Source organism: Xiphophorus hellerii, chromosome 23 (genome assembly GCF_003331165.1).
Source record: "Xiphophorus hellerii strain 12219 chromosome 23, Xiphophorus_hellerii-4.1, whole genome shotgun sequence".
Lineage (NCBI taxonomy): Eukaryota > Metazoa > Chordata > Actinopteri > Cyprinodontiformes > Poeciliidae > Xiphophorus > Xiphophorus hellerii.
Window position 1 is genome coordinate 15,978,740 of NC_045694.1, and position 20,196 is coordinate 15,998,935.

General features: G+C 39.5%; 2 protein-coding genes across 3 annotated transcripts; one reads left to right on the forward strand and one right to left on the reverse strand.

Annotated features, from left to right (window-relative positions):
- Window positions 1-2,540: 2,540 nt before the first annotated feature.
- crybb1l1 (crystallin, beta B1, like 1) lies at window positions 2,541-4,338 on the forward strand. The gene is made up of 6 exons (XM_032554646.1): window positions 2,541-2,696; window positions 2,790-2,887; window positions 2,976-3,094; window positions 3,195-3,327; window positions 3,421-3,563; window positions 3,651-4,338. The coding sequence occupies exons 2-6, from the start codon at window positions 2,795-2,797 to the stop codon at window positions 3,820-3,822; spliced, it is 660 nt and encodes a 219-aa protein (XP_032410537.1). The 5' UTR covers window positions 2,541-2,696; window positions 2,790-2,794; the 3' UTR covers window positions 3,823-4,338.
- Window positions 4,339-6,244: 1,906 nt separating this feature from the next.
- Window positions 6,245-16,174, reverse strand: cabp2b (calcium binding protein 2b). 2 transcript variants are annotated; one of them, XM_032554644.1, is made up of 7 exons: window positions 16,055-16,174; window positions 14,925-15,206; window positions 8,069-8,099; window positions 7,854-7,988; window positions 7,457-7,566; window positions 6,647-6,794; window positions 6,245-6,574 (listed from the first exon to the last, which is right to left on the reverse strand). In XM_032554644.1, the coding sequence occupies exons 1-7, from the start codon at window positions 16,133-16,135 to the stop codon at window positions 6,549-6,551; spliced, it is 813 nt and encodes a 270-aa protein (XP_032410535.1). In that variant the 5' UTR covers window positions 16,136-16,174; the 3' UTR covers window positions 6,245-6,548. The 2 variants fall into 2 exon arrangements, with proteins under 2 accessions (XP_032410535.1, XP_032410536.1); XM_032554645.1 differs by lacking the exons at window positions 14,925-15,206; window positions 16,055-16,174 and adding an exon at window positions 11,095-11,281.
- Window positions 16,175-20,196: the final 4,022 nt, after the last annotated feature.

A 20,196-nucleotide genomic window follows, 5' to 3' on the forward strand; every position in this document is an offset into this window, starting at 1 on the left:
TACTATAATGGTTATTAAAACAGAAAAGAATAGGAGCACAAATTCAGTTAAAAGCATTTAAGGAGAATTATGTGAGATTTAAAATAGATCACATTTCTCTTATTTTCACTTTTCTTCATTGGCAACTATTTAAATTCAGGATAGAATTCAAAATCCTTCTTTTTTACAGAAAAAGCCCTTAATAGTAATAATAATAATGCTTCATTATGTGGATAGAAATCTGAGTGTTTCATCTCAGACTGCAGGTTCTTTGGCAGTTCTTTGAGTTTATAAAAGGAGAATGGGAGACAGATCTCTCAGTTATCAGACTCTTCCTCTGTGTCTCCAGCTCCCAGTTTCTGTCCATGAGGCGAAACACCAAGACCAGAATTAAAACTGTCCTGTTTGATAAAGGTTTTAATTTGAGTGACTGATGCTATCCTGAGTTTTCACTGTAGTTATTCTGCTATAGACTTGGGCTGCTGGAGGATAAACTGAACTGAATGTTTCCTTACTCTGAAATATTCCTTCTCCTTCTCATTAGAAATAACAGGGGTAACTTCTATGTTACACCTGACCCTGTCTTTGTGTTGACCCCTGCCTGGATTTCTCTTTCTATAGTTGATACACCTGCCCCTGTCTTTCTGTGTTAACCTCGTCTCTCCCAGACAAAGCAATAGGAGGAACTATTGCTGCTACCAACTCTGCTATGTACTCTCTGGCTGTTTTTCGTGCCATAGATTTTACTACTGGCTCCGTGTTTATGTGTTTAGCTGTGTTTAGCTGTGTTTCTAAAGAAAGTGCAGCTGCTATTTACTTTGATCTAAGTACCTTTAGATCAGCACTGCACTTGAAGTAATATCATAAATAAGCCTCCAAAAAATCTAATTTGTAATTTAGAACTTCACTCTTGCTGAGTTTGACCATATCTGGGTCTCTACCCTAACTTTAGGAAGCAGTGCTATAAAAGACAGAAATAAAAATAGCAAAGCTGAAATCCTCTTTTTAGTATAAGTAAGTAAAATTTATAGCAGCTATCACAGACATTAAAATCAAAGTGTTTCACAAAGACAAACAAGAATATAAAGTGAAACTATCAGCCTAGTTAAAAGCTTGTCAGAATAACAATGTCTTCGGCTGTTTCCTGGAGGAGTCACTGGGGTTCATGCAGCACAGGGACAAAAGTACAGAGCTACAGAGCTTTGAGGCCTGAATAGCCCAATCGTCACCAGTTTTAAAATGAATCACCAACAACCTCTGATCAGATGATCTTAAAGTCCAAGAAGAACAGTAAGGCTGTAATAAAATCTGAGAATATTCAGGGGCTGAAGTGCCCTGAATGTCAGGACCAATACTTTAAAACTGCACCATGTAGTAAATAAACAGGGAGTCAGTAAGGAGGCCAGAACAGTGCTAATGTGCTCCCTGATATTTGTCCTTGTTAACAGTCTTGTTGCCACATTTCACACAGTCTGATCTGTATTTCTAAGACATATAAAAAGACTGTAACAATAGTCCAAACAAAATTAGACAAAAGCATGAGTCGTCATTTCAAGCTCATTTTTTGACACCTGTAATCTTAATTTAGAAATATCAATTCAATGATTAAAACAATTTTGAACCAGTTGTTTAGAATGATGACCAAAGCCTAAAGAGCTGTCAAAAATGACACTCAAGTGTTTTATATTGGTTTGCGAAGAAGATTGCAAAAATATATATCCTGCTTGATGACATAGATCTGAAACGAGAGGCAACATTTTTAGTGCTTGTTTGAGTAGCAGCTTCAGCTTTTTACAGCCTTTCCAATCCTAAGAACTGTTTCACCAATACAATCAGAACTACAGAATATTATTTTAAAGCAGCAATAAATAAAACGATCCCACAGCTTTTCAAGCAATGTTTTAAGAGTTTTACATTTTTTGCTTTTCTAATGTCTTGTAACAGCTAGCTGTGCTACAGTGCAAATAATCAAATAAATCATCAGCATATAAATGTGTCCTTGATCTGTCAGAGATCTATAAATTACCTGACATTATTGTTTGACAAGAAATCAAACAACGCCGTGCAAACATGCTCCTATTTGGGTTATTTTTCTTCTTTTGCAGAACAATAGTTGTGAATTTTCCCACTGACGTTCCTGACTGGATGCCAAGTCTCTGCTGCTGCAGTATTTAAAGCAGGGAGCTGAAAAGTTCAAGATCAGCTGGAGAAGCAAATCTACTAAACAACTGGATTGGATAACTAAAGAATCAATTTTGTGCCCTAAAATAAGTATTTTTCCTTGCATTTTCAAACTTTCTTTGAAAAAAAAAATTCTTATACACAATCTCCACTAATTACATGCTCTCACATTGGTTATAATTCATATTTAAACTGCATTGTTCAAAGTCAGTCGCAGTCAGACTAGCACCATTTATTGTCTGGGACATGCTGGTAACAACAGGGCGATAAAATAATCAAATATTACAAATATGATACTTTAAGTGATGGAAGCTACACTACATTTGTCGTCCCGTCCCCTCCTTCTGTCCCACCTCTCTGCCCGTCCCCCTCTGATGATGAGGGGTTTCTTTTGTCCCCCCGCTCTGACCTCAGCAGGTTTGTTTCTCTCTGCCTAATCCTCCTCCTGTGGGCGCCAGCATATAAAAGCGAGGGGCGCTCTCCGAGCCGCACACACTCTGAGTGAGGCTCGGCGCAGGCATCACACACATAGACAGGTAAGGTACACTGCACACCTGGAAGTCCAGTCCTTTCTGTATCTTCACTCAAATCCTATTTTATAAATTTTCTTTTTTAAAATTTTTATTCAGCAATCATGTCCACTGGAGATAAGGCCAAGACTTCCTCCCAGACTGACGGCAAGGCCGTCCAGGGCAAGAAGTCTGAGATGGGGATGATGTCCTACAAGGTTTGCAGCCCTCACTGAGCTTCCCCTCTCTAACATAAACTAATGATCACATAACCAGTAAGTTCCTTTGTGGTTCTGTGTCTCCCAGATGTACGTGTTCGATCAGGAGAACTTCCAGGGTCGCATGATCGAGATCGTCAATGAGTGCATGAATGTGTGTGAGATGGGCATGGACCGCGTGCGTTCCCTGCGCATTGAGTGTGGACCGTAAGTTTCAGGCAGTGTGCATACATTTAAGTGTTTTTTTTTGTTTTTTGTTTTGCCTAAATTGTTGCATTGATGTCTCCTGACTCTGTGTTTCCTGCAGCTTCGTTGGATTTGAGCAGATGAACTTCTGCGGTGAGATGTACATTCTGGAGAAGGGCGAGTATCCCCGCTGGGACTCCTGGAGCAACTGCCAGAGGAATGACTACCTGCTGTCCTTCAGGCCTGTCAGAATGGTACAAAAAGGAAACAAAAAAAACTTCCACTGATGTCATTTTGTTTTCATTAAGATCCAAGAGCTTTAATTTTCTCAATGTTTTCACCCTCAGGACCCCGAGAAGCACAAGATCTGCCTGTATGAGGTGGGAGAGTTCAAGGGCCGCAAGATGGAGATCATGGACGACGACGTTCCCAGCCTGTTCTCCTACGGCTTCACAGACAGAGTGGGCAGCATCATGGTCGGCTGTGGAACGTGAGTACTAAACTACCAAAGAGAAGATCTGGAAAACAAAAATCCCAGCTTTAATCACCCATCTTCCCTTCCCGCTCCTCTTCCCAGCTGGGTGGGATACCAGTTCCCTGGATACCGTGGCAGCCAGTATCTGCTGGAGAAGGGCGACTACAGGCACTTCAATGAGTATGGCGCCCGCTACCCCCAGTTCCAGTCCGTGAGGCGTATCCGTGACATGCAGTGGCACCCACACGGCTGCTACACCATGGCCAGCAAGTGAGGCTCAGGGAAGGAGAGAAAGAGAAAGAGCGTTAGTGAGGGAGAGGGGCGGAGGAAAAGGGAGCGGGGGAGAGATGTCTGACGTCTTCATCTCAGTGCCTCTCGAAGGTCTGTGATCTAACGGAGTGAAAGGAGAAGGTCAAGTTTGTCCCCCCGATCAGAGACGAGACCTCTGTGGAACGACCAGCTGGACCAGTATTAAAAACCAGATCCACCCTCCATCCCTCTCTGTCTCTACTTCTCTCTTTCTCCCCTCTGGGCTGCACTTTGCTTCCCCCTTTTTAAAACTCTCAGTTCAAACCCCCTCCACAGTCCTCTGAGACACCAGAGAGGAAACTCAGTACCTCTTGATGTTTTACACACGATTCTCGGCTCAGGATATGATGCACCATGGGAAACTGAGTCCCCCGGAGCCCCCTCTGCCACTGTCTCCTCTTGCCCCTATGCTTTACAAACCCTCTCTGCTGTACAGAATCTTGGCCAAGTTTTCAATAAAAAGAAAAACTTTGATTTCAAAGATTTTTGCTGTTGTTACTTATTAAAAAACAGTAGTAATAATAACGAAACCGAACAGACAAAATGAGCAACGTCACAGCTGGGTTATGTTGATGTCAAAGCTTTTACATACATAACCAAGCTTTGTGGTTTGGATGATGCTGTGCAGAATCAGATTTTAAACATTTCCCAGTCACACAATGTTCAGTAAAAACATCTGTAGTTTATAGAGAAGCAGAGGAAACGGGTTCAAACCCCACTGCTGCCAATCATCTGATATAATGGTGTATAGCCTACTGGAATCACTGGCTTTGGCTGATGACAGGCCTTTGTAATGAAGATTGTGCAAAAATGTCAAACAAATAAATCCAATGAATGACAAAATTACAGTAAAAGAATCATGATTAAATTAGGAAAATAAATGTAGCATGAATGAATTGTCTCACCCTTTAGATAATTTATGTTTATTGGCAGAAATTCAGTTAACACTAAGCGTATTTTTAATGAATTTTTTGTAATTTCAGTCCTAGTTGTCTAGTAATAGTAATAATTATTACACTACTTTTAAAGACGAAGTATTAAATTGTCAGTAAGTTACTTATACACATATTTTTTTAAACATGTTTTGTTTTGTGAAAGTAGTGCTATATTAAATTGACACACTTTTACTTTGGGAGAGTTCATTCTTATGATTGAACACAAATTATTATTCCGTAACATATTTTCTCATCTGCAATAAACTTCCTGTTCAATGAACTGAATGATACATTAAAGGCTTAATGACGCTCAATCCAAAAGCGTCTTTCTTTTTCCTTGATGATGATTGACTGAACCACCAAGAGCAGAGATGTCGGCTGTAGATGTTAGCTTCTGCTGTAGTGAAACAGTTTCCGCTGCGCACATTAATGCATATTAAAGTTTAAATGAGATTTATTTATTAAAATAGGCATTTATAAACATTTATAGACACAGATTTCATCACACTGATATGATGTTGACCCAACTTACGCTGCTACAACAGCTTTGATTTCTCTAGAAAGCCTTTCCACCAGGTTTAGGAATGTGCTTAAGAAAGATTTTCATCATATTTCCATAGCAGCATTTGTGAGGTTAAACACTGATGTTGGGCAGGAAGGCCTACTTGTCATCCCAGATCTAATTCATCCCAAAGGTGTAATCAGTTTGAGGACAGGACTCTGTGCAGGTTACCGTGTCTTTATGGAGCTTGTTTTGTGAACGGTAAATACTCGTGTTGAAACAGGAAGGGGTCTCTACACGCTGTTCCTGAGCTAAACTGAATCCACATTAAGTTTGGAGGTCTGTAGCTGTTTACTCTGCAGAAAGTTGGTGACCTCTGCACACTATCCACCCCAACATCTGCTGACCCCACTGATTTTTATCTGGCTTAACACTTGATGGCTGTGTTGCTGTAATTCCCAACCTGTTATAATACCACAAGAGTTGAGTGCAGAATATTTAGTAGTCATGGCATTTTAGGATTATACTTAGAGCACAGGTGGCGTCCCATCATGGTGCCAATCTGGGATCCACTGAGATCAACCCACTCTTGCACAAATGTTCGTAGAAGCACTTTGTATGCCGAGGTAAAGGACTTTATACACGTTACCATAGAAATGACAGAAACACCTCAACTAAATGCTTTAGGTGGTTATGTGAATTCTTATGCTAAAATGTTGAAAATAGCTCTATAAAATTACAAATAGAGTTTATTATTTTATTTGTTTTCTTTTTCTTCTTGTCTTTCTGTAATGGACCTTTTATAAAAATGCTTCAGTTCCAGTCAACCCACAACAAAAATGCTAAATCAAGATAATTTGAAACAATATTTTAACTCTACAAGGTGTTTTCTCATGTTTCTTCTCCATTTGGTCACTATAAATATAAATAAAGGTCAGTGTTCTATGTACTGGCTTCTCTTTGTATATTTTTATTCATTATTAAAATCAGCATTTTTACATTTTTACAAACATTACACTCAAAAACCAACCACTCACATATAAAAATATGTTAAAAAACAGGAAATTATACATTTTTCTTTTGTAAAACTGATATGTATTGCACTGCTGTTTGTATTCTTTCATTCACCTTCGTTATATATTTTCCTGTATCACTATGTAATATAAAAATACATATATTTATCACAAGAAAAATAAAGTTCACTGCAGTACTGTGTTCCCTTTTCCTGCGTCGTCTCTGGGGCAGCTGGGCTGATCAGCGAGACATCATCCGCACAAACTCTGAGAACACAAAACCAGAGAAATGAATGTAAACATGGATGCTGAAATAGTCCTGTCGAAATTCTCTCTTACCCTCAAAGTCCACCTGGCCGTCACCGTTGAGGTCGACGTCCTTTAGGATCTCGCTGATCTCTCTGTTGGTCACTTGTTCGCCCATCAGCTTCTTCATGGCTTCACGCAGCTCCGTCAAGCTGATCTGACCGTCACCGTCGGAGTCAAACTGAGCACAGACAAGAGGACAAATGTGACTGAATATTCTGGGGGAAAGAAGAGTAAAACCTGAAATTCAAAGATCCTGGATTTCCTGTTTCGCTGCATCACTGTTATATTACAGCCAACTGTAAAATAAGCAAAGCCGATGCCCCTCTTTTTGCTTTCCAAACACTTTGCTGTCATCACATTTTCAAATGTTTAATTCTTGGCTTCAAGCCATTTATCTATGTGAAAAATGGTAAAGGGAACAAAAAAATACAACTGCAATGGCAGAATATTATAAATAAATGATTTATGTTTTTATTTTTTTTATAAATGAGAATAAAATTGTTATTTTGTCCTAGCAAATTTTTAAAAATATATGCATACTGCATTGATTGCATCCATCACCTCTTTTGTATTTTTGAAATTGATCCTTATTAATCAGATTTACTTTCAGACTTTGATTAGGCCACTTCAGAACCTTCATTTTTTTAAATTAGTAAAAGTATTTTTTTTAATTGACTCTTTAAATGATGGATTTTTGAATGTTGTTGTGTATAAGTTTAGTTCCAGCAGCAACAGGTTAGACACCAGCATGAACTGCATCATTCAATATCTCTAGTAACAGTGGCTTCACGTCTTTATGTATTTTAGGAATAATAATTATAGTTTTTTATCCGTCTGAACCTCTTTGAATGCATCTCGTAGCTCTTTGACTCCGATCATGTCTGCTGTCTCTGCCAGCAGCTTTGGTCCCATCAGCTCCACAAAATCCTCAAAGTCAATCTTGCCTCCACCTGAAACACACAAACACACAGTCAAATACGAACTACAGAGAAAGTCAGTTCTGTTCTCTTGCTCATTGTTACAGACTAATCCACATCATTTCCATCATATTTTCTCACATAGTGCTGGTACGGAGAAAATTACATCTTGGATCAGGTTAAATTGATAAGTTACATTTCTTTGTGATGCCATTTCTTCCCTTCCAATTTCCTCCCCGTGTCAAAAACCACCTGGTGTCATATTTGTTTCATTTTTCTGTGATTTGTGTTCAGTTTGGTGTTTTAGTCGCTCCACTCACTGATCTGTTGGCTCAGTTCAATGAGCTCCATCTCGGTGGGCATGTATCCCATCGTCCTCATGCACTCCCCCAGGTCTCTGTGACTGATGTAGCCCTTCTTGTTCTTGTCAAACTCCACAAACGCCACGCGGAGCTCTGATCAAAAACGAAAAGCATCTTATTACTTGGATTCGTTAAAACAAGTTGAGGTTCGGCATGATTTGCTGCTGTCTCACCTTCAAGCTCCTCTGGTCTCAGCTCTCTGTCCTGTTGGAGAGAAAAGTTTCAGGAACTGAAAGACTATTTGGTAAAGCACAGAGACAAAACTACATTAAAAGAAAATCCCACGTCAGCACAAATGCACACTAAACAGAGATGAAATGAAGCTGAACACAACATGATACGTTTTCATGGGTGGAAATTCAACCGTTTCATTTGCGGAACCATAATGTTTGGCCATTATTTTTGCAAAATGAGCTCACTATTACATTCATTTGATTAAATAATGCTTAAAATGTTATTTTTTACTTTTAGTTTCACAAACCAGGTTAAATTAACCCCACCTGTCACCCACTGACTCCTGTGATTCTGAAACGAGAACTTTTCATTAGAAATTCAGCAGTGGGACTTTACATATTCGAGACTAAACTTTTGCCTAATTTTCTTGAAAAATATCTCATATTGAATCTGTTTGCGTGGAGAGTATGAAGTCCATCACAGTTTACCAACTGGATTTAGTTCTGGACTTTAACTGGGCCATTCTGTGTGATTGGGGTTGCTGTCAGGCTGTTAGCTTTCCGTCTTGTATTGTAGCCTTTTAGGTTTTTAGGGAACACCCTGTTATTTAGCTTTATCTGTCTTCCTATCAACTCCCACCAGCTTGGTACAGAAATGCATTACCACAGCATGATGCTGCCACTGATTGTGTTTTACAAAGACGATGGTGTGTTAGGGTGTTTTCTTAAAACGAGTGGTTGCGTTGGATTTAATTTTTTTTTTTTTACAAAGGACAATTGTACATTATTCTTTTCACAGCTTCATTTAAAAAGCTGATGATTTCAGCACATGTCCTCCACTTGCAGAGTCTAAAGAACTTGAACTTTTGATTAATTGGTGTATTTGATTTGCCTCCTAGAAGTGTGTGTGTGTGTGTGTGTGTGTGTGTGTGTGTGTGTCTGTGTGCATAGTTGTTTGTCATGTGTGTCTCTATGTTGCCCAATAGATTGGTGCCATAAGTGGCTTTTACACAATAGATGGATAGATGGACTGATTTATTGCTGTGTCATATTTGACAATTAAAAGATAATGCAGAAGAATTATAACTTCTAATAAGTGCCATCAATACACCAGTGACTATTGGATCCAAAAACTCTCAGTGTCATTTTCGGAGTTTCCAGCCTGATAATTTAAGATGTTTTTGCTCTCTTATTCAGACCTAATTTGCTTTATTGACTACTCGTCTCAGTTGGAAAATAACACTCTGGCCTGTGGCAGATTTTAAGCGACAAGCTTCACAAATCCGCTCGATAATTTTCCATTAAAGCCAGTAATCAATCCCTCTGAGCGTGTGCAGAGCTGGGGGATCTGATTGTCTGACCCGGGCCTGTGTGATGAATGGAGGAGGGTGATGAAAGGCCCAGATGTGGGGATGAAAGCCGACAGACACGAGTGGAAAAGCTTAATGAGGAGGACATAGAGTGCTGCCTGTTACATACAAGCGTCTGAACAAAGCCCTGTTTTAGGAAGATGCAGGCCAGGCCTACGATGTTGTGCAGAACTTTGTAGTTCTTCATCAGCGACCTGAAGGAATCCTTGAACGTCTTATCCTCCATATCCTGATTCTCCTCTTCTTCCGGCTGCCGCAGACCCTGCAGGCCCCTCGGCCGACCCAGCAGGGTCCCATGTATGGCCTTCTTATAGAGACACAGCAGGCTGTTAGATCACAGCTCTCACTGTCACATAAACCTGAGTAATCTCTTTAAGGGAACAAGGTTTGGACCCGTGTTTTCTGAGCCTGCAGACATGAGTCCGAATGGGACTTTAAGCGTTATGTTATATAAGATCCTCACTGTTTCACAGAAATTATAACTCATATCAGGTTTTATTCTGCGAAATATGTCAAAAAGCATTTTGATATTTGTCTTTTTGTCTCCATTCTGCTGAAACTTTATTAGTCACACGATATTTTTGATTTTCATCTCACACTTAACGTCTTCAGATCAAAGGCCAGAGAAAATGCAAAAAGCATTTTCATGTGATGATTACCGCCATATTTGTAAAATAAAGGAAATAACTTAAAGAGAGCCTGTTTGACAACATGAAGCAAACTAAAGGATCTGAAAAAGCGACATCACGCTCTGATCCACAGGAAACTGAGAAATCTCCGACATCTATATCTTAATCTGAAAGATCTCCAGATATAAGGAGATGTTTTAAATTTTTGTTTTAAAAAAATAATAAAACAAATCATATGATGGATTCAGACTTCAATAAGGAGAGAATAAATTGAGGAGTGTTCTTTTATTTCCCTTTACTTCTGACATGAGAATGATCAGAATAAAAAGCAACAATGCAATTGGTTTATTTTTTAACCCATAATTACAAAACAGTATCCTAATCTTGTTGGAAAATAAAAGAATATTGTTTATTGTATTTTCTGGGATGTTAAATTAAAGCTGAAGTTTGTTGTATCTCAAACTTCTAGTTTCTTACTGGACAGAAAAGCAAATAAAATCTGGAGTTTTGATTTTGTTTTCTGTTTGACAGGAGGCTGTACATTATGTTTTTAACTTAATTAGAAGTATTGCACAAATGTGAAATGACTGTAAAATCATTATATTCAATAAATTACAACATGATTCCATGAGGCTCTTTTGACAAATTAAAACAGGCTTTAAAAATAAACTTTTAAGCAGGAAATAAGAACACTTTCTTTTATCAAACTTAGATTTATGTATTTGATATGGTTTTTTTTGTTAATATTCTAAACATACGATTGCATTTTAAATTAATATTATCTGTAAAATCACCATAATTAAATAATAAAGTCTTTAAAATATCAGTCAGTGTGTAACTGATCTCTACATTTGTTTTCCTTTATGAATCGAGTTACTGAAATAAATGAAGTTTTCACTAATATTTTATTTAATTCATAATGACTATTTGATGAAAAGAAATAAACAAATTTTCACCAAACAAAACTCCAAACCAAACAATTATCCTGCAACTACAGATTTCAAAATAGAGAACACGTTTCTCCTACCTTGCTGAGTTTGGTTGTCATAGATGGTTTTGTGCAGTTTCCCATCACCAAAACTCCAGATAAAAAACTTCCTCCCTGCAGCTACCTTCCCCCGACCTCTCCTTTATTTTTCTAATATGTTGCTCAGATGAAATCCATGCATGAGTTCAAACAAAACAACAAACTAACTCAGTCAAGCTTACCGAACCCTGTAGTTGTTTCTGCAGACGCAGCATCTCACTATTCCTCCTCCCACTGGGCTTCTAACCCACCCATCCAACAACCCCTCTGTTTTCTCTTTCTCTGTTGCTTCATGGTTTTGCGCCATGATTCAAATGAGTTCAGGAAGGAGAGTTCAAGAGGAAGAGCTAAGAGACCACAAACAGAGAGGCGTTAATCCCCATGTCTGATTAAAATGGGAATGAAGAGCAGAAGGACAAAAGAGGCAGAGCTGCCCGAGTGAGTGTCCAACTAGATGCTTTATGCTTATGAAAGGCATGCCTTTTGAGTTAAGTTTGAATTTAACTTTGCTTATTTTGACCTATAAGTACAGCCATTAAAAATGCAAAGATTATTGGGAAATAACAGGAATGGTGTGAAAACTAGCAGTGTGAAGAAATGGTGGTGAAAGAGAGAAGAGAGAATGATAGTTTAAGACTTAAATTTTAAGGCAAACTAAAAAAAAATTCAGAGTAAAATAGTTTCTGCAATAGGCAAGACTGACCACGAGGTGTCACTGTAGCAGTCAGACAATCTTTGGAAAGCTAAACGTCAACTCGTCGGAACCTCCAGGTAAATTTGATTTAAAACACTTTACATTTTAACTTAACATTTTGGTGTAGATAGAGCCAACAATTACGCCCTTGAACTTTCAAACATTTCGACACATTACAGCCTCAAACCTCAATGTTTGTATTTCGTGGCTCAGATCAACACTAACTGAGCTCATTCATGTTTTTGATTTTATTTTGTGCAAAATGAAAAGTGTTGCACGTGTTCCCTTTCCTTTCTAGAGACCGAAATTGTTGACAAACCTTATGTCCACAAAAGCTCAAACTCCAAATTTAGCTCTTCTTCTTTATTTACTCTGCTTCACGGTTTCTGCTGCAGTAAATCATCCCCACAGCGTGACGCTGCCTGGCAGTATTGTGCATCAGTGTGTTAGTGGAGTGTGTGTGCTGTGTAGGTGTCAGTTTAGTTCATTAGTTTAGTTTGGGTGTTCTGGTGTTTCCTCCATTCCCTGCATGGATTGTTGCTCACTGCAAACAGGATTCTTTATGATTTCATTTAAACGATGGCTTTCTTTTTGACTCTCTTCCTTAAATTCCTGAGTTGTGGAGTTCAAGTCTAATATTTGTCCAGATTCTTCCACCTGAGCTGTGGATCTCTGCAGCTCCTCCAAGGTAACCACAGACCTCTCAGCTTTGTGCCTCATTAAAGTCCCCCCTTCCCAGCCTTGCAGGTTTGAAATGTCCAAAGTTTGGAATATTGTTTTTTTCTGGATGCAATCGTCTCGATGAGTTCCCTGAATAAATCTTGCTTATAAATCTTGCATAAACTAAAACATACTTTAGCCTTCCTCGCATTTTTGTCCTACAATTGATAATAGGGGAATTGCTGCTCTTTAAAATATTTATATGGCCGCTACTCCTGCTTGTCAGCACTGTAGAGTTTTTCTATCCTTAAGTACATCTAAATTATTCCCAACAGAACCGACACCAACAGCTGCGACTGAAGATCCTCGGCACCCCAACCAGATTAATTACCAGGCTGACTCTCTCCTCCTGCTCTCACTGATCACTCCGCTAGAACCTCTCAGTAGGTGAGCGTGTGTGTTTGTTTATGTCTCGGGGTTTGTGTAAATTTTTTTCAGAGTTGACGGTCATGTCAGCAGCCACCTGGTCAACCCGGTACGAGAACAAGACTCTGACATGGTGTCATGGGTTATATGAGCGATCTGAGGTAACATGACCCTGTCCTTTGTTGGGGGCATGTACTGATCTGGTGTTAGATGTACATCGGCTGGTTTTAAGCATCGTCAACCGATAAAGTCGGAAACATTAGAGCAAGGAAGGAAGAGAGGAAGTTTATCTTCAAATATATACAAAAATTATGATATATATAGTATATTTTGGTTGTTTTTTTTGGTAGCACTGTTTCCTTCATCCCACAGTCAAAAACCATAAAGTTTAATTGGTCTCTCTGATTTATCCTAAGATATGAGTGTGTGGCGCATGGTTGTGTGCCCTCTGTGATGGACTGACGACCTGTCCAGGGTTTACCCCACCTTTCGCCCAGTGGCCACTGGAAATAGACACCAGCTACATTGTGACCATGCAAAGATAAGAGGGAATGGATGGACGGATGGATGAATAGATGTATGGATGGATGGATGGATGGATGGATGGATGTGGGGCTGAAGCAATTATTGAAATAACCGTCAACTAATTTAGTAATCAATGAATCATTAAAAGAAGTATGCAGACTTAAAACAGCCAATTTGAACAACACAGTCAAAACTGTACAAAAATATATTCATTTTGCATTTAGGGTTTAAAAAATCCCTGTTTTAAAAAATGTGCTAGGCAGAACTCCTCAAGTAGCCTGGTTTTAGTAACAAAAAAAGAATCTGTGATGTGAATGAATGAATGAAAAATGAATGGATGGACGCTCTGCTACCTACTTGTACAAATGAACTGCATAGTTTGTATTGGCCATGTAACCAAACATAAAAAGCAGAAATAAATAATTAAGATTAATTTCCAAAAATTACAGCTTTCAAATGAACAAAGAAATTGTAATATTTTCCTCTAAAATATTACATTTCTTTCAACCCGTCCCATTCATAAAGATCAGGGAACCTTCTCTGAGATTTTAATGTGTTTAAACTAATAAAGGAATGTGAAGTCTGCTTTTTTAGTGAGGCATTTTAAAGAGATGCCGGGTTGTGCGAGCCATCTGCTTCCCTCCGTTTCATTATGTGGGGGCCGAGGGTCTGTGGTTGTCCTCCCTAAGCCTTCATGTAATGAAGCACAGACTGATCCAATCTTCGGCTTCGCTCTGTTCTCTTCTCTCCAGACTTCCCCGACTTCTGTCTCCCACTCACTCAGCAGATTTCTTCTTTTTTTGGATCACTTGCATCACCACTCACATCACAGTGTTTTTTTTTCTTGCCTTATGCACGACTTCCTGCTGCGAACCTCATCGTCAGAGTTTTTCTGACGTGGTCAGGTGGATGCGAGTCCATCTGTATGGTTACAGAGAAATGTCTGAGGGAGCGAGCTGAGGTCAAGGGTTAACTTCAGCTCGGTGTTATTTCCACACACTTTCCCACATTGTGGTGGTTTGATTGAGCCGTGACGGATGTCTGCCATATTCCTGCGTCTCCTTTTAACCATCTGAGTGTTGGGATGTGATGTGATACTGAGCTTATAAGACGACACCAGAGACAGCGAGGTCACCAGCTGTATCTGTTACAGGTTACACTTTACCGATGTTCTCCAACATGGAGGAGTTTAAATTCTCTCTGTCCAGCGTCCTTAACTTCGGTTCTGTTTGTCAGTAGAGCCCAACACTTCTACTCAAGCTTTTTGGGGTTAAATAAAACGATATTTGTTCTGTTGTGGCTCTGAAAGCTTTGACTGGGTGGGATCAGAGATCAGGAGCAAACTTGGGTCATGTTGGGTTTTTAAACTTGAACTGGGGGAGTTGGGTTTCAATCAGGTTAAAAGGGAGACATTCGATAAGCTGAAGAACTTGATGCAGGACCAGCACAAAAAAAAAAAAAAGAATACACACAGAGCCACACTCAACACTTCACAGAAACCCACACCGACAGTTTCCAGTCCTACCTGTCCAAACACTGAGTTTACGATGGGCAGCAGGTCTGCAGAGTCTTCCTCCGCCTCTTTCTCCTCGCTGGTCCTGCGACGTCCCTCCAGCATCTCCTCCAGCTGCTCCTCCAGCGCCTCGCTGTCCTCAGCCGCCTCTGCCGCCGTCGTCTGGGGCGGCTGTCTGGATCTCTGACGCTGCGGAGGCACGTGGGTGGCGCCCAGACCCTCAGCGATGAGCATGCCCTGCTCGATGCTTCGCCTCTTCTGCCTCTCCATCTTCCTCTTGATCGAGGCCTGAACCTGGATGGAGTTAAGCAAAGAATTAGGCAGATGATAAACTATCCCAGAAGTTATTACGATAAGCAATAATATTGTTTTGATGGAGTCATAAAATAGTGGCATACTGATGCAAGTACACTCTCTCTAATTTCTAGCTAACGTCTAACACTGGAACTGGAAGACGTTTTAAATATCCAAGATAAATCAACAAAACACCATAAACAACAACGAGCATGGATATTTAAGTCTCTGTAAACAGAATTGTGCTTCGAAAAAGGATCTAGTTGAGACCACCACACAGACAGAAACAGAGAGAGAAAAACAATTCATGCAAATGGAAATTATTGTTTTAATAATTGGTTTACTGCTTATTGCGACAGGCTTAGAAATAAAGAGTTAAAACATGTTATTTCAGTCTGGTTGAAGGAAATAAACTTCACATTCATATGACAGAAAAGTCGGCAGCTTAGAGCAGCTTGATTTGTAAGATTACTTCGAGAAATGAATTAATCTTCAATCTCAAGTGAACAGATAAAAAACTCTAACTTGAGCTGGATTGGGAAGAACAATAAAAGCCTGTCTGTGGGTGAAAGCGTCTGACTGCACTAAATAACAAGAATATTATATCAAAACTGCAGCAATTTTTAAGCTCAAAGCATTATTCAACATTTTCTCTATAAAAATTCAACTTCTCACAAATTGTATTCCAACGCTTACTGCGATGAGAATGCACTGAGTACAGTACACACATGTATCTAAATGATATTAAAAGCCAAAGAGAAAAGCTTAGTTTTGGTTTTTCTCCTGGCAGAGAAGAGAGCAACACACCAGCTGAGATGAGTTAAAAACCCAGATCCCGGCTCACAGACCTGTTTCGCGCTCCTCTCCGGTGGTGCGCTCATAGCTCCACCGCCTCCTCCGGCGGACGGCTCTCGAATGAGCATGAACATCTCGCTGTGACAGGCTCAGACGCGCAGACACCACGCTCTCTCCTTCCTCCCCCTCCCTCGCCCTCTCTCTTCCCTTCACTCCTCTCCTCTGCACCACGGCTGCTTGGCTTTTATTTCAGCTTGCTTCTTGAAAAATCCTCCCAAACTCTGCTAAATAAAAGTGAACTTGTCAGATTGTGCTTTGAGAAAATGTTCCAACATTCTCTACGTTTGAGGTACATAAAAAAAAACAACTGAAGCATAAAATGAAGGCAGAGTAGAAACAGAGCTCAGTTCTTCCTTTCTTCTGCTTTTTAGCTCCTTGTGTTTCCTCTGCCTGTTTTCCCGATGCTTCTGTCCATTTCTGTCTTCTGATGAGCTCAGGTGAGGAGGTTTTATTATCATCTGTTGTCTTGGCTCTGGGATTGAGTTCCTGCACCTCTGCCCCTGACGGCTATCTGCTGACACTCTATACCTCCTGAACTTCACCTTCCTTCTGTTATCTACCTCTAAAATGTCGACCTCTGTCTCTCCTTTCCTTCCTCACCCTTTTTTCCACCCTTTCTCCTTCATCACAGGTAAACCGCTCTCTTCTCCTGTCATCAGAGGATATGCCACTGTCCTTTTTTTTTTTTTTATCTTTTCTAATCCTCTCCATGCATCTCCTTCTGAGTCCTTCCTGTTGTAACACAGATTGGATTCTTATTTTATTTTTCCCCATCGCTGTAAGAGAAGGAGGACGGATGGAGAGACGCAACAGCCTCAGCTGCAGTGCAATGATGAAAAGCTAAAAACGCATCACATCTGCGTTGCTCTTGCATGTATAATCCCATCCATCGAGCATGGCTGAGCTCACGCACACACACAGGTAGTTGTCTATTTTTAGCCCAGCGCTCACACAGCCTGATAGACGTTTTATTGTGCTTTTTGGCTCCTCCTGGAGAGCTGTGAACGGCTTTGTATTGTTTGTCCAAAAGGAACTAATTCCCCTAAAAGCATCAGATTTCCATAAATAAAATGCCCCATTTCTCGTCGGCAGCTCAGATCTCACCTTTTATCCCTTTTTGTACCCTCAGACATCACCTTCTGTTAACCTGCATTAAACACTGATAATGTATCTCCAGTTGCTAATGTGGTTTCCATAGGTCCATTTGACTCCGTCTCCCAGCTGCCTTCTCGCCCCTTTTAGCCCCCTTTTCTCATTGGTTATTGATAAAAGGGTCAGGGACTGAGTCCCAAGGAAGAAGATCCATTACCTGGCTGAGGGTTTGAAACAGTGGGTCATAATATAGGAGCAGATTAGCCACGATAAAGTGAAAGGACTTTTGTTAATTTCTCCTCTATATTAGTCTATTTTCATCTGAATCTGCAAACGAACAGCTTCCAAGACCAGCAGCTGAGCTATTTAGAGTAATTTAGAGGTGAAGGATTGTGTTTTGGCTTATTATAATATCTTGTTGCACATCATCGCTCTATAGTTAATGTATAGGTCGATGGCACAGATAAGTTTTATTGACGTCAGACTAATTCTCATTACTTATTTCTCTGTAACAGTAGTCACAGAGTTTGTGCCAGCTGAATTTCCCAGCTGGCACAAACTCACTCATTAACCTTGCTTAAGTAGATGGTGAAAAAGGAACAAGTTGGTATCTGTGACAGGTAAAACACAGTCAGGGCACAGCTAATCAAGTGATTATCGCTGCTGTCAGTCGCACATTCAGCTGCTCGTCTAACAGTTTTCAAATCTTTTAAATTATTCATATACATGCCTTAAGCATAAATTAATATCTTTTCCATATCTTTTTAAGATGCCTTGAAAAAGTTTTTTCACTTTACAACCCTAAACCTAGGTGTATTTCACTGGGGTGCCCTGTGACAGATAATCAAGGTTATCCCATCGTTTATTATTTTAAAAATCAAAATCTGAATAGTGTGGTGTACACCCTTCTGAGTCAATCCTTTGCAGCTGCAGCAGCAGATCATTTGGGCTTCGGTCTGGTCTTTTCCCAGCCTTCTCTGCGAAACAGCTGAAGCTCAGTGTTGGATATTTGGCTCCATTCATCTTTCCATTAACTGTGAAAAGTTTTACTGTTATTCTGAAAGAGATTTAGACTTTAGATGTTATTGCCCCAAAGAGGAAATTCTTTTACACAAACTATCGCCTGAATTCATCACCAGGTAGACAACGGCACGCAACATGGGACAAAACACAACACCTCCACACAAGATACAACATAAAAAATAAAAGCAAAGCCTTCGGCAAATTTAAAAGCAGCCCCACAGCGTGATGCTGCCTGCCACAATGTAATAAATAAATGAATAAGTAAATGCAAGGATGGTGTGTTCAGACTGATGTGACGTGTTGGGTTTTCTCCATTTGTGGAAAACTTTAAACATTTCTTCTTGTGTTTTTCTTTCATTACTGGGGTTTTTGCCTCTTCTGTCCTGCTGGTTTAGGTTTTATGACCAAACATAAACTTCTCTATATGATGCAGTTCATTGACTTTTGAAGGCTTCAGAAGACACTTGAGTTTATTAAGCATCATTTCTCTGTCTGTCTTTTAATTAGGTGACTTCCTGATGTACTGGACTTTACTCAATCATTGTAAAGGGGACAGAAAACATAAAGTTGTCAGTCATACTTCTTATAATTACTCAGCAGGTTTTTGCGTTGTGTTTCCACTGGCATTTCTATTTTGTATCTCCAACTCTTTGGCCTCTCTGCCATCACCCTAATTTTTATCTCCCTCCATAGATTCCCTATGAGATTTAAGATGATTCTCATTCCTTATTTCTCCGTGACAATAGTCACTGATACCGAGTTTCTCAGTTGGCACAAAGAGACTCATTAACCTTCATTAAGCGGACAAAGACAAACAAACTCCTGGTGTCTGCGACAAGTTAACACCAGACACAGCCAGGGCAGCTAATCAAATGATTATCAGCACAATTCCTCTGAAATTTTAATTGTTTGACGTCATGTTTAATAATATAAAATCATTGCTAATATTAAAGAAGATTTTAAGACTTTTGTGACTTTTAAAAAACAATAAAACTCCACATGGGTGCACACATTCGAGATTAGAAAATAAACTTCCTGTAGACATACCGAAACTGCATGTCCAAATTATAAATAAAAACAAAACTCTTTAGATAACATTTATTGATTTATTTGGGCTCAAAGCTAGAAGAGACTTAGGTTTCTTATTAATCTGCAGAAGCAGATCTCCACCTGGCAGAAATCAGCAGGACGGCAGAACCAACAATACTAACATGGACTTACAGTTCTTGATGTAGTTTAATTGAGAAACTACATCGCCTGAAGGGTGCAGAATATTTCTTTCCTTGTTTGTTTTTTTGTTTTTGCAGGTTTTCTGCAGGGTTAGCGTTTGATGTAGACAGGACCATTAAATGAAGAAACCACAACTCTTTATAAAATAATACATTAGTAAGGCTGGAGAGTCACAGAACGTCCATCTAACCATTTTCCTAATGAAGTAAATGCAACATTTTGTCAAATATTCAAATTTTAAATACTTGTGTTTCAACGATTTTCCGGACAGAAAGCAGGTCGGATCAGATTAACTTCAGCACTGACCTTTGAAATCCCAGGTTAATGTTTGGTTATAAACAGCACCTAGAAGTTTATTTGTGTCAGACTAATTCTCATTACTTATTTCTTTGTAACAGTAGTCCCAGATTATTGAATTTCTCTGTTGGCACAAAGAAACTCATTAACCTTGCTTAAGTAGACAGTGACAAAGGAACACTGGGTGTCTGTGACAAGTAAACACCAAACTCCTGCACAGCCAGGACAGCTAATCAAATGATTGATGTGATGCTCAGCCTCTTTCAAGCTGCATTTCCCTGTTCTCTTGTTGTCTTTATGCTATTAATATATTTGGAAATTCTGTGTTTTGTCCTTAATTGTTTTATTTTATCTAGGAAGATTTTACCTCTTTGTGAGACTTTTGGTCTGCAGTCAAAATGGCTCAGCTCTGCTCTCTCCAGTCAGGTTGTGTTTCAGCTTTTAAAACATCTGAGGATTTTATCATATTTTTGAATAAGCTGTAGCAGAGCAT